Source organism: Rhinichthys klamathensis, unplaced genomic scaffold (genome assembly GCF_029890125.1).
Source record: "Rhinichthys klamathensis goyatoka isolate OS25496 unplaced genomic scaffold, OSU_Roscu_1.1 h1tg000325l_1, whole genome shotgun sequence".
NCBI classification, from domain to species: Eukaryota; Metazoa; Chordata; class Actinopteri; order Cypriniformes; family Leuciscidae; genus Rhinichthys; species Rhinichthys klamathensis.
In genome coordinates, this window is record NW_026606840.1 from 4,454,241 (window position 1) to 4,467,075 (window position 12,835).

The 12,835-nt window shown below is 41.5% G+C and overlaps 1 protein-coding gene across 2 annotated transcripts in view; it reads right to left on the reverse strand.

Annotated features, from left to right (window-relative positions):
• Positions 1 to 788: 788 nt before the first annotated feature.
• Positions 789 to 12,835, reverse strand: part of stox2a (storkhead box 2a) — a 68,285-nt gene continuing 56,238 nt past the window's right edge. For both annotated transcript variants that reach the window (XM_056271843.1, XM_056271844.1), the window contains exons 2-4: positions 12,637 to 12,789; positions 5,673 to 8,193; positions 789 to 2,471 (exon numbers count right to left, since the gene is read on the reverse strand). In XM_056271843.1, the coding sequence (XP_056127818.1) occupies positions 2,270 to 2,471; positions 5,673 to 8,193; positions 12,637 to 12,789 (2,876 nt within the window). In that variant the 3' untranslated portion in view covers positions 789 to 2,269. The remainder of the gene's footprint in view (positions 2,472 to 5,672; positions 8,194 to 12,636; positions 12,790 to 12,835) is intronic.

Here is a 12,835-nt window from a genome sequence, read left to right on the forward strand (position 1 = left end):
CTTACACAAATCGGAGGGGAAACATAAAATTGGGAATGTTTTGTAGATGTGGTGCTAGTCAGATTTATACACAACTTGCAAATAAGTAAAAGACACTTCTGTCAAAAACTGAGAAAAATTGAGTTGAAACTACAGCACTTAATACTGATTACTTTAGAATAAGTCCTCTTAGTTACAATGTCCGCCGCACCTTGTCAACATTCACAGAGAAGAGGCTGATAGCGCTGTGTTCCACAGGCAAAGAATCCAAATCTGTACACGTCCCTACCTTGTTGTTACACAGGTGGTGGAGGTAGCTAGTTATGTGCATGTATGTGGGGTTTAGGGTAGTTTGCATGGCTGATTGCAGGTGTGTCTGTGTGTGTGGGTAATAGTCGAGTGATGGGGAGCGAGCTGAAAGTGGTTAACAAGAAGTCCCACAGGAGGATATCCACCAGCAATGAAACTGTGGAGGGTATGGGAAAAGAAGCAAATAAAAGATAAAAAAGGGAGGATCACCACATAATAGCACCAATGGATGTGTCATGAGCTCTACTCTTTTTCCCAAATCTCACCGAGTCACTACCAGAAGGGACACGAGCGTTAGTTCTGGTGCATTGAGATGGCACGCCAAACAATTAAAGCCATAGTCCAAAAAGTATTTTAATGTTTAGTTCAATCTTGGAAAAGGGGCTTTAGCTCATGGATCGGAACCTTACTGTATATAACACAGGCAGGTCCAGATCTAATGTAATCTATGTTCCTCTCAATAACAGTGGATCAAATTATTTGTACATACTTTCACTGAATCAGTTGTTCCAACCTAAAAGAAGCATTTATTGAAATCATGAAAAGGTTGAGAATATTGTGAATATACAGATAATGTGTTGGCTGTGGCATAAATTGTAACCATGTCATCTGTTGACCATATTTTGCATTTAGGTCAGGGACATGGCTTGAAAACCAGCTCAATTCCCAGGGAAAACAAAGGTGAAAAATTAAAACACCATAGTGGTCTGGATTCAACTCAAGAAAGAACATTTTTCAAAATAAAGGTTTCATCAGAGCAGCAAAAGGGCCGAGTCTCTGAATCCCACTGGCCCAAAGGAAGAGAACTGTTATGACCTTTCCTTGGAGTGTTTTTGGACACAACACCCGTGTTCCCGCCATTGCGATTTCCAACATCCTCCTCCTTTCGTGAAAACAAATAGAGCCATCAAGCTACACAGAAGAAGACAAGCATGTTTCCAAACCAACAATGACATCCACAAGTCTCCTGGTTCATGAGACTTGGTATCGGATTCACACTGGCACACAGTTGTTTTTATTTCAAAAGGGAATCAACATAATAAAAATAATCTACACCTGACAAAAATGTAATTGAAATAATTTGTATTTTTGTCTACCGAGAATGTGTTTTATTCCCTTAAAAAAACAAAGACTGGTGAAACGATCCACAGAAACATGATTACAGACTAACTGATGCTTTACCTCTTCTTAGGAGAGTTAACTGTTCATGACCTGAGATTAATATTAACTTTAATGAAACAGGTAAATCCATTACGTAGTGTAAAGTTGCATACAAAGTAATTGTATGCACAATAAGTTTGGGTAAAAAATAAAAGAAAAAAAATCTTTAATTTCAGAATGAGAACATTTTTTCCACTAATTCAGTCTATGTACTTGTTTTAATAAGCATATGAGTATAATTCTTATTGTTTCACCAATGCATCTAACTGTCATGAGAAATGAGTTTATTTTTAGGAATATTATACAACTTTATGAATCATGAATTAAATGTTGCTCAGATGAGAGCTTTTATGCCTTATTTTTTTAAATTGTAATGCATACCAATATTACAAATCTTTAATACCTTTGACCAGCACATCAGCATCTACTTCTTAATGCGTGCAAACTTAATCCATTGGCTGGATGATCTCTAATCTGTGACTGACAAAATATACTCTTGAAAACAAAACATTGTTAAATTACCAGTTACTTCAAGCCTATTTTGAAAACAACGGTTGATTCCGACTGCAGAATTTCCTGATTAATTGCTTGTGAAGGTAAATCCTATGATGAGAAATTTTCTTTTCCATTTTTCCCTTTTTCCTCTTTTTTTGCAGTGACCTTTGATGCTGTGGGAACAGTCTCTGGAAGCCATGCCTGCGGGTTTAACAGTCCCCATGTAGTCGAGGTGCTTGATGGAGGGAGTCACCCAACCTCCTGCACTTAGGCACCCCAACATTGCAGATCACCCTGACCCTACGTCAACCCAGATGGGCCCATGTCAGACGCTGGTGATGGAGGCAAGGCAGTTGGGGGATTTCTGCAGTTTCTCAGGTTGCGTGGTAGGGGGCTCTGGGATTGCACGGAAGCTGAATGGGGGGCCGATGCTGGTGGTACCCATGTGGCCTGGACTCAGGGCTGGATTCTGTCGCCGGTTACTCTCGACAATGCTTGAGGTGTTGGACGCCAGACTCTCCCGTGTGCTGAGAAAGTGGTAGATGTGGGGAAAATGACCAGAGAGAAGAAATGGAAAGAAAAAAGAGTGGGGTTTAAAGACAAGATAACTGATTATTTCGGGGCATGAAAACAATATCACACAAGTCCTCACAAAGAGAAAATGCAAAACCTCACACTATGTGGTTTTACTCTGGTTTGCAGGATTGTTTATCTGTATAAAAATGGAATAACAATAACATATTCGCACAACTAAACCAGAAGCACTGAAAGCTAACAATAAGAAAGCAGTATATAATATATACAAAAAAAAATATTTATATTGAAGGTAGAAGTGGATTAAAGGAATAGTCTTAATTGACTGTATTCCACAGAATGTTTCCACAGAAAACAGAAGGAGAAATGTTGACGTTTTCCCTGTTCTTGTCCATTAAATTACAATAGGCAGGTATTGAAGCTTACACAATGACATAAGGCACCATCAAAGTACTATAAAAGAGGTCCATATGATAGTGTTGTGGGAAACAGATTGTAATTGAAATCTTTATTCACTGAAAATCTTCACATAGCTCTCCAAGGTGAAGCAAATGGCATATTCATAACTGAATATTAAAGGACAACTCCGGTGCAAAATGAACCTCGGGTGTAATAACACATTGGTACAGACTAAATTGTTCCCTGAGATTTGTTTTCATGATAATCGAATGTAAAGAGTTTTATCTCTAAAAACAGTTTAGCTTATAACGCTAGTATATTGGGCATCGAGTAAGCAAAAAGAGATCGCTAGTTAATACCATTAACAAGGCTCAAATTAGCCCCACACTAACACGGCAGCATAATGAGTGTCCTTACATGCAAACCGAAGCATTGAGAACTTTGTAAGTGTATAGACAGTTTAATAAGAAGATACTTTACACAGACAGTACAGTTAGCGCATACAGACAGGACCCATCTTGGAAAACAGTCTCGATTAGTCAAACCACGAACACGGTGATACGTGAGCTGAACTGTGACTTGGAATCTCATATGGTCCGTTGTTTCCGGAAGAAAGCACTGAGCGCATAAGAGAAGCACTGAACGCAACAGAGAAAATAAAAAAATAAATATAATTTATCTTATCTTCAATATCTACACGTACTGTTCGCTCACCTTCGTGGTTCGATTGATCGAGACTGTTTTCCAAGATGGCTGCTGTCTGTATGCGCTAACTGTACTGTCTGTGTAAAGTATCTTCTTATTAAACTGTCTATACACTTACAAAGTTCTCAATGCTTCGGTTTGCATGTAAGGACACTCATTATGCTGCCGTGTTAGTGTGGGGCTAATTTGAGCCTTGTTAATGGTATTAACTAGCGATCTCTTTTTGCTTACTCGATGCCCAATATACTAGCGTTATAAGCTAAACTGTTTTTAGAGATAAAACTCTTTATATTCGATTATCATGAAAACAAATCTCAGGGAACGATTTAGTCTGTACCAATGTGTTATTACACCCGAGGTTCATTTTGCGCCGGAGTTGTCCTTTAATTTGAGTCAGATCTAATTTAGTAATACTTTCATGGTGTCTTGTGTTTTCTGAGGCATGAAAGTCCAGTCCCAGCAATCAATATACCTTTTTTGTGTACCACGGTAGAAAGTAAGTCATACAAGTAAGTCAATGATTTGTCAATGACATATTTTAGGGGAAAACTATTCCTTTAAATACAAAGGTTAAACTCAGATAGGATGTATTTAACATTAGTACTGCATAGAGAAAAGTGCAGAGGTTTTTTTTTGTATGTCCCACTCCGTATAATTGCATTACTACCTCACATCAATCACAAACTAAATTGTGTCTATGCACAAGAGCTATGTTGGTGTTTTTCCAGGAGCTGTAGAATGACATCATCATTAATGTTATGAGTCATCCAGAAAATAGTGAATGATTGGGGTGTGTATGTGTGTGTGTGAATGAGAAGGGGCTGCTAGGGGTCTTAAAATCAGAGACTTGTGTCAGCTTGTCTCCTTAGCTTTTTGGGGCTATTAATTTAGAGGCAAACACAAGACATATAGACTAAGCTTATGGCGCGAACAAAACACAGCCACATTGCAACTCAGATAAAGGGTCTTCAAATTTGTGTGGGAGTGCAGAAATAATGTGACTGCCTGGGCCACAACTTTTGTATATTCAAGGCCCTTTACTTTTATCATCAATACATGGCACTGATCATATTAATGTCCATTGCATTACACACATTTTCAAAACATTACAAATTAATGCAAAGTTTAGTTTAGAGAATTTTTCTATGAGATTTTCAGTATAGAGCTTGCTTTTCAAGAACTGGCATATCACTCAAAGCATGAGGAGTCAGAATGTCATTATTAGGTAAAAAATGTTAGACTCCTGGATCAGCAAGTGCAGCTAAAAAACACAAACTTGCACTATACTGTAAGAAAAACAATATTTTGGCAGAAAATTAGTACCCTTTCCATTAAGTTTACAGACATTTCCTTCAAACATAATACACAATGTAATGTGTAATTCAAAATATGGGCAAAACACCTGTGAAAAATCAATACAGAAATTTTCTTCATATTAACATGGTGCATTGCCCTTTATTTTATGTGCCTTTCTTAAGAGTGTATTGTAAGCAGTAGAGGCAGCACATGTGCAAAACATGTAGGCTCTCTCAGTTATTCTACTCCTGCCATATCCCTCTGAATGAGTCATACAGACACAAGGGGTCTATTTTTAGCAACTGAAAAAAGTCCTCACCCTCACTCATAAAGGGCTTGCTAACACATACACAGCCCTGGGAAACCCACTTAAAGGCTGTCTGTGCTGGTTTGTGGCCTTGACAAAGGAAAAGGGAGAAACCATGCTATACACCTCAGTATAAAATGGGATGAGAAATTATATGAGCCCTATGGCAGCAATGTGCTTCAAATCAAACATGCATTTCATAGGTGCAGTCTAGTTAAAAACTGTAATAAAACAAAACACCAGACATTAGACATAACCACTATGTCATTTTGTGGGATGTAAGAAAAGAGAAGTTGATTCTGGCACATTAGCAGTTTATATTAATTAGTTTAATCTTATGAATTTGGTAAGTCATAAGATTATCTTTAAAAAAACCCAGAAGAATGGCAATAAATTGAGGCACTAAACACTTGTTCACGATCAACAATGTACACTCAAATATGGGTTTTCAATTGTAGCATCTTCTTTCTATGGAGCGAGTACTTACCGAGGGGAGTTAAACCCACTGTCTACAGTCACACTACTGCTGTCCATGCTGTCCAGCCGTGCCGAGTGAGCAGTCTTCTGGCTGTTATTATTCTCGCTCTCCTTAGGGCTAAGTAGAGTCAAGTTGTTCTCAAATTTCCGCTGTAAATCCCGGTCTTTCTCCCGTTCTAGCAACCACTGCATGGTCCCACCACCTCCACCACCATCCCCGGCCCCTGCCCGCCCCTTTGATTCTGTCGGGGCCGCCTCTTTACGGGAGGCCTCCTCTACCTCCTCCTCATCGTCATCATCTGACACGTTGTAATAGTCAAAAGCAGCTTCAGATGTGGAGGGAGCACCCTGTTCTGTGCCTGTAGGTGCCGGGGCAGAAGCAGACAAAGGGGTGGAGTTAGGTGGCTGTTGGGTCTCCAGAGTGTCAAGGACCTCGGATGATTTCATATGTGGAGTCTTACGCAAAGTGCCTGGCTTTGAGTAGCCACTGTCCACATAGCTCACAGTCAAAACATTGAGTGGCGGTTTGAACAAAGTGTCCTTACTGAAAATCTCTTTCCTCTTGTCCACCCCGCCACCAGTGCTACCACCACCTCCCCCGCCCCCTGGGTCAGTGTTGTGTTGGTGCTGTATCAACCGTCCATTGGGCATCGGCTCAGGTGTCTGGCTCGGTGTGGGTTTGCCAGAACCGTTGTGCCCCTTTGTCGAGGAGTCCTCTTTGTACTCCAAGGGGTGAGGAGAGGGGAGGTGCGGTGTCTGCCGGTCAGCTGGAGAGCCCTTGCGGATTCCGTCAGATGGAGTTAAAGTGTCATGGTCAGATTTGCCCAGAGGCAGCGGGGCAGTAAGGATTGTTTCATTCGATGTATTGCACTGAAAGTAGTCATCAGCCAAAGGCTTTGGTGACAGGGCCTTCAGGTCACTGTAGGCTGGGAGGCTGTCCCTGCTCTTGTTCCGTTCTAGAGGGCTACAGAGCCTCGATTCATCCAAACTCATTTTGCCTATATCAAGTACAGACATTTCCGAGCTAAACTTGGCAGCAGAAAACATGATGCATGAATAGTGCGGGGCCTTTTGAGAGGAGGCCCTTAGCGTCCCATCGTCGGTATAGTATCGGCTTCTGTCATCGGGACTGCGGTCGTAATCCTCAGCCGTGCCAAGCGTGGAGCTCCCACCTCCCAGCGGGCCCTTGGAGTTGTCCATAGAACGTGATCGCTCTTTAGCCTTATCGGGCCGCTCGTTACGTGACTTGCGGTCCTGAGTGTGGCTGTGGCTCCGGTGCACTCTAGAATGTGACGTCCCACGTGAAGGCTCAGGGAAAGGCATCTCTGTCCGCCTCTTTGCAAGCTCCCCTGAAACATCCCACTCCGGGGTGACAGGAAAGTGTGACTCAGCAATGTTGGGGTTGCTGTGGACAAGATAGGCACCACCGCTTCTGCGTTCCACCGTGTACATTCCCTCTCTTGGCGAGCGTACCAGAGAATGGCTGAAAAAACGGTAGTCCCTCTCCAGGCTGACTGCTGGCAGGTCCAGATTGGAGCCCTCTGAGGGGTCTCCCCGAGAAGCTCGCGTCTTGCTGTGCGAACGCGACTTCCCGTGTGGTAAACGCCGGTGACCTCGGCTGCGGCGACTGCGGGCACTTTGCTGTGCTGAGCTGGCTTTGAGGCGCTGAGCTCGTTCCTCTTCCAGCCGCTTCATTACAGCTGTGTGACGGGCCACGTTCTCCACTGTCAGGTCTGGGTTGATGCGGCGAATGATCTCCATCTCCACCTCACGGGGGATTGCTGCGGCCGACGGTGTGTCCTCATCCCTCAAGGGCCACTCCTCTGGAGGGAACTGTGCTGAAAAGGTGGCCAGCTGTTTGGTCTTGTCCTTTTTGAAGCTCAAGCGGAACAGCTTCAGCCCAAACTTCTTAGACTGCCTCTCACTGCTGCCCACACCACTGCCCTCCTTCTTCTTGGTTAGCGTGTCTGTCTTGTAAGAGAAGGTGGCGGTCATGCTCTTGCTCTTATCGGTGGGGTCAGGTGGGTGCTGAATGGTAGCTGGAGGGGGTGGGGGTTGTGGGTATGAAGGGGGATCTCCTTTGGGTTCTTTTGGGGATTTCCTTTGAATTGTGGAGGTATGAATGCTGGGCACCTCGTCGCGGTAGGTGTTATAGGAGTCGCAGTGGTTCTTAGGGTTAGGCCTTTCTCGTACACAGCCAGAGGTGGAGGGAGTGATGGTTCCAGATTGTGGTGATGTGCATTGTTGTTGAGGTGGCACCTGTTGCTGTTGAAGCTGTTGCTGCTGTTGTTGAAGCTGTTGCTGCTGCTGCTGCTGCTGCTGCTGCTGCTGTTGTTGCTGCTGCTGCTGTCGCTCTGGGTGTCGCTCGTCCAGGTGGTACCACTTGCTGTTGGTGCGGATGAGAGACGGGGTGATGAAGTAGGTCTGTGGAGTAACAATGAAGTAGCCTTCTGGTGTGGGGTAGATCTTCCTCTCCCGAACCAACATGTTCAGCGTGTGCCGCAGGATCTCTGGACTCGGAGTGGGTACACCTGAAGAAAATACAACCATATGTAAATTTCATAATAATTTTCATAGTGCAAACTAAATGTAAGTGCTGACACAATGTTTTCTATTTGGCTAACATATGTGATATGATAATACTAAAACTTCAATCAGTACCAATTAATTTGTCAAAAAAATAGCTCAACAGGAAAACACTTAGATGTGAAAAATAGAGAGTGGGGAAGAGTGGAGGAAAAAGTTTGAGGGGGGTTGGGAGATGCAGATTAGTGGATTCATGTTGATGTCAGTATTATCCAAAACAGTTCTGACATGCCAAAAGTAGGATTAACTGTGAGTATATATAAATAACTATAGAAGGCCAATCAAAAGAAGAGCATTGGTTGCTGATTTATGTCACCACCAATCACAACAAACCAGCCATTACCTCATCTTTCATCACCACGTCTGTAAGCCCCTCAATGTAATAACAAGACAAAAACTGCCATTGTGTGACTTACCAAAGGGGTCCTCCTTCATAAGATTAACTCAAACGATGATAAAATAAAAAAATATTAAATAATTATAATATTATTAGATAATAATAATAATAAAATCTTAAACAGTTTTAAGAAGTGTAGATATTTTCCTTTTTTAGAAATGTTTAGATTTCACACCAGTGGTCCAAAATCATATTTTGAGTACCACTGTTATGTACTTTGTTTTTTAAAAAAATTAAATCCTATTTATAAAAATATATTCATATACAATTAGAATGGCTCAAACGCACTCAAAAACAGACATCAGATTTGTCACATGACTCAGTACTGTGGATGTTTCTTTGAGTTTAGTATTCTTTAAATCACATGTGTAAACTAAGTAAACATCGTCTGTAACTCACAGACAAGGAGCACCAACAGGGTAGACTGCACTCTACATGGTGTCCTCGCTGCACTCAAGTCCTCACTTCACCCAAATCAGCTTTTCAACACTCTCAATCACAGAAACACACACACAACGGATAAAGGAGCAGATAAGCTGTAACTAGTCAGGGTTAAGTGTTGCCTGACATTACATCATACAGTGGTAGTTGCCATACCAACATGACGCAACCCAGAGCCTCTGTTCATTTTTTCTTTTTTTCTTTAAAGGAAAGCAGGCAGACTATTCAGGTGAAGTTTGCACACTTTGCACATTGATTGACTGATTTCTCTGAACATCGCTGGGCAACAGAAGGTGTACAACAGGCTCATTCTAAAGAGATTATTCAAAAATAATGTTTGATAAAATACAAAAATATTGCTTTGGACATTCACTTTTTTCTGAAATTGTAAACTGTTGGAGTTTCCCATGGGAAAAATAGTGTCATCATAAATTTTATTTCCACCAGTACCATGAAACAAATTGTATTGTCCACTCCAAAACAGTCACAATAATCATAACCAACAATTACAGTAGTTTAGAAACACATTTTGTTCCAAAAATATTTTTATAAAATGTACATTATTATAAAATCATTTTGATTGTGACGGAGTATGAATATTTTCCATTTCATTCAACAAATCAAAATTATAGTCAGTCTTTCTTTACTGTAAATGCCTTCCCCTAAAAATACTGATTATGGATTTGACCAAGTGCTAATATCTCTAGATTGGCCTCACTGCAGAACACGAAATCCAGGGGGAGGAATTAAATCCAGATCCAACTCCTCCCACCTTACATATACCTAACCTACCCATCTCTGCCCCCTGATCCCTAACCCCACCCCTAATCCTACCCATCTCCAACCCTTAGATCTGGATCCAACTCCGCCCCCTGGATCTCATGTACTGCAATGAGGTGCAACTGCTAATCTCAGTAGAGATTCTCAGCATATAATGAAGCCAAAAAATTTATCAGGCACAATATTTTTTATGACAAGGATTATCCCCCAAAAGGTGGAAGCCTTTTTATGATGTTATATGTAAATCCTAATGTGGAAATTCCTAATGTGTCTATTATAAAATACTGTGAGAGTTTTTACAGCACTCGAGTGTGTGTGTTTGTGTGTGTGTGTGTGTGTGTACACAATAGGGCTGGGATGATACACTTATCTCCCAATTCGATACTAGACACTTTCATTTATATAGCACTTTTTACAATACAGACTGTTTCAAAGCAGCTTTACAATCATAATAGGAAATTAATGCAGCAAAGATTGTTTTGGCTGCACAGCATCTCTAGAAGAAAGTCATTGTCTAGCTTAAGTAAGTTTTAAAAAACTTTGATTCATTTCCGTTGTAAAAATCATTAGTAATTAACTTAAGAGCTGCTTAAACGACAACGTTTTCAACTGTTCAGCTGTTCATTTACACAACAACGCCGTTTTGGTGGCCTGAGAAAGCAAACTTCAAAACCCACTTTTGAAAACGAGTTTTGAAATCGATACAGTTATCATCTCCGTGTAAACTTCAAAAACGTGAATCTGTGAGAACGGTGACGCATAGTCTTTCTTTACAAAGTGACATTGTCAATTACTTGTCTGGCATGCATAATACAGCGTTTTTTAGTCTTTCCGCGGATCCGTGTGAACGGGACTCATTTTGATGAAGTTTTTAACTGTAGAGAGGAAAAAAACGACGTTTGTCGTGAAAAAAACAACAACTTTTAGGCTACTATCACGATACTTGTGTGCCGATATGATATGTATTATGATTTTTAAGAATTGAGATTCTACAAGTATTGTGATTCGATATTCCTGTGTATTGCGATTTTTGCTTGCTTTTTTAACTCTAGACCATGGGGAAACGTTGAATGATACACTTATACATGATGGTGCAGGTTGTAAATGACTCTCCGTCCGCCATTTATCACTTTCTCAATATGACGTACCAACACATTCAACACATACCGCCTCTGCTGAAATAAGAGGTAACTTTCCTCCGCCTTAGACTAAAATAAAGAAATTTAAAGGAACCTTGTGTAATTTTTCGCCACTAGAGGTCGCTTATTCAAAACAAAGGAGTAGCTTGATGATGCCTTGATTTTGCGGAATCATGGGATTTGTTGTCTTCACCTCTACAGCCGGTGGAGAATACGACGGGACCCGGGCAGAAATCATATTCATAGTTGTCCGGTAATGTATTTAAAGATTTATTGATGTTATGAAAGCCGTTGGAGCGGAACGAGACCGCTGGAGCGATTGCTAATAAGAGACAAGCACGACACACAGCTCGAGAGCAGTGGGGCTTTTATTATGCTTCAGACCGCTTCCGCTTCTTCCGGTCATGCGAATGTGGGGTAAATGCAGCGCTGTTTTATCATATAGATGTTATTCGATCTACGTCATCAATGTTCGCGGCGGCCATGTTGTTGAAATAGAAACCACGGCAACTGTCAGTCTGTCAATTGACAAGCGAGGCAGCGTCGGTATTATCCATGGTATTATCGCTGTATTTTTTACCGACTGTCAGAAAACATGAAGGGAAGGAGACAGAGGAGTTGAGCCAGCGCAGGAGAGACTTGTGGTTAGCTAGGATAAATAGGCTAAACTTTCAGCCAACTCCCCACAGCAAAGTCTGTTCCCATCATTTTATCACATGTAAGGCTAACGTTACAGTTTTTAGATAACTTAACGTTACCTCACAGCAAAGTCTGTCCCCATAATTTTATAACATATGGTTTAGCTGTAGGCAGTGGCTGAAACTGTTCTTTCAAATAGAGGAAGCTGCCATAAATTGAGACAATTATTAAATTAGTATTAATACGATATTGTCCAGTTTGTGGGCTTAAATTAGCCAGATCCCCAAAACACAGTTTATACCTACACTGAGAGTTTTCAGGCATGATCAGACATCAGTATCATGCTGTAATTTGCAGTTAGTAGTTACAGTAGCTTACCTATGAACATATAGGGCTGGCGTTGATACTAGGTAGGGAATTAGTGCTTGTATGATGTGTTATTTTGTTACAGCGCCTTCAGCTCCTGCGAAGTGTATGCGGATACTGTATGAACGAGATACTTATAAATATCCGAATTAGTTATGGGTGGCAATAAGGACGGATCTTTACTTAAGGCTATTGGGTCTATTTGATATGCGTCCACACCAATCAAGCTTATCTTCTCTTGATGCCGACGAGACAAAGCCATTAGGCTAACGTTACTGCTCCCCTCAACTCAAATCTGCGCGCGGCTAGCTAGGGGCAGGACAGTTGTCATGTCAACAATATGGCCGTGGTTGGCTACTTCCGGTGTTTGCGAACAAGGTCTATTAGATACATTTGAGTGTGTTGAAAGTTGTTATAATGCTACTCTGTGCGTTTGCTCGGCGGCTACTATATGAGACTCATTTCACACTGCAGTGAGCTAGATCTTACATAATGTGCCTTTAATATGAATTAATATCGATTCTGGAATTCATTAAAATATAAATATAAATATTTTAAAATCGTGATAGTTAAGTGGATCATTTTCCCCTCCCAGCCCTAGTACATAAGAGTGTTTGGAGGGCTACCCGGGAAGCAGGTGGCAAGGTGCTCCGTCAGCGCATCTTGTGTGACAGGCTTGCGGGCAGAGTTCATGGCTGAGATGGCCAGACACAGAATCTCTCCCAGTGGGATGAACTGAGACTGACTGATGGGTGACATACTGATTGGAGATACATCGCCTAGAGAGAGAGAGAGAGAGAGAGAGAGAGAGAGAGAGAGAGAGAG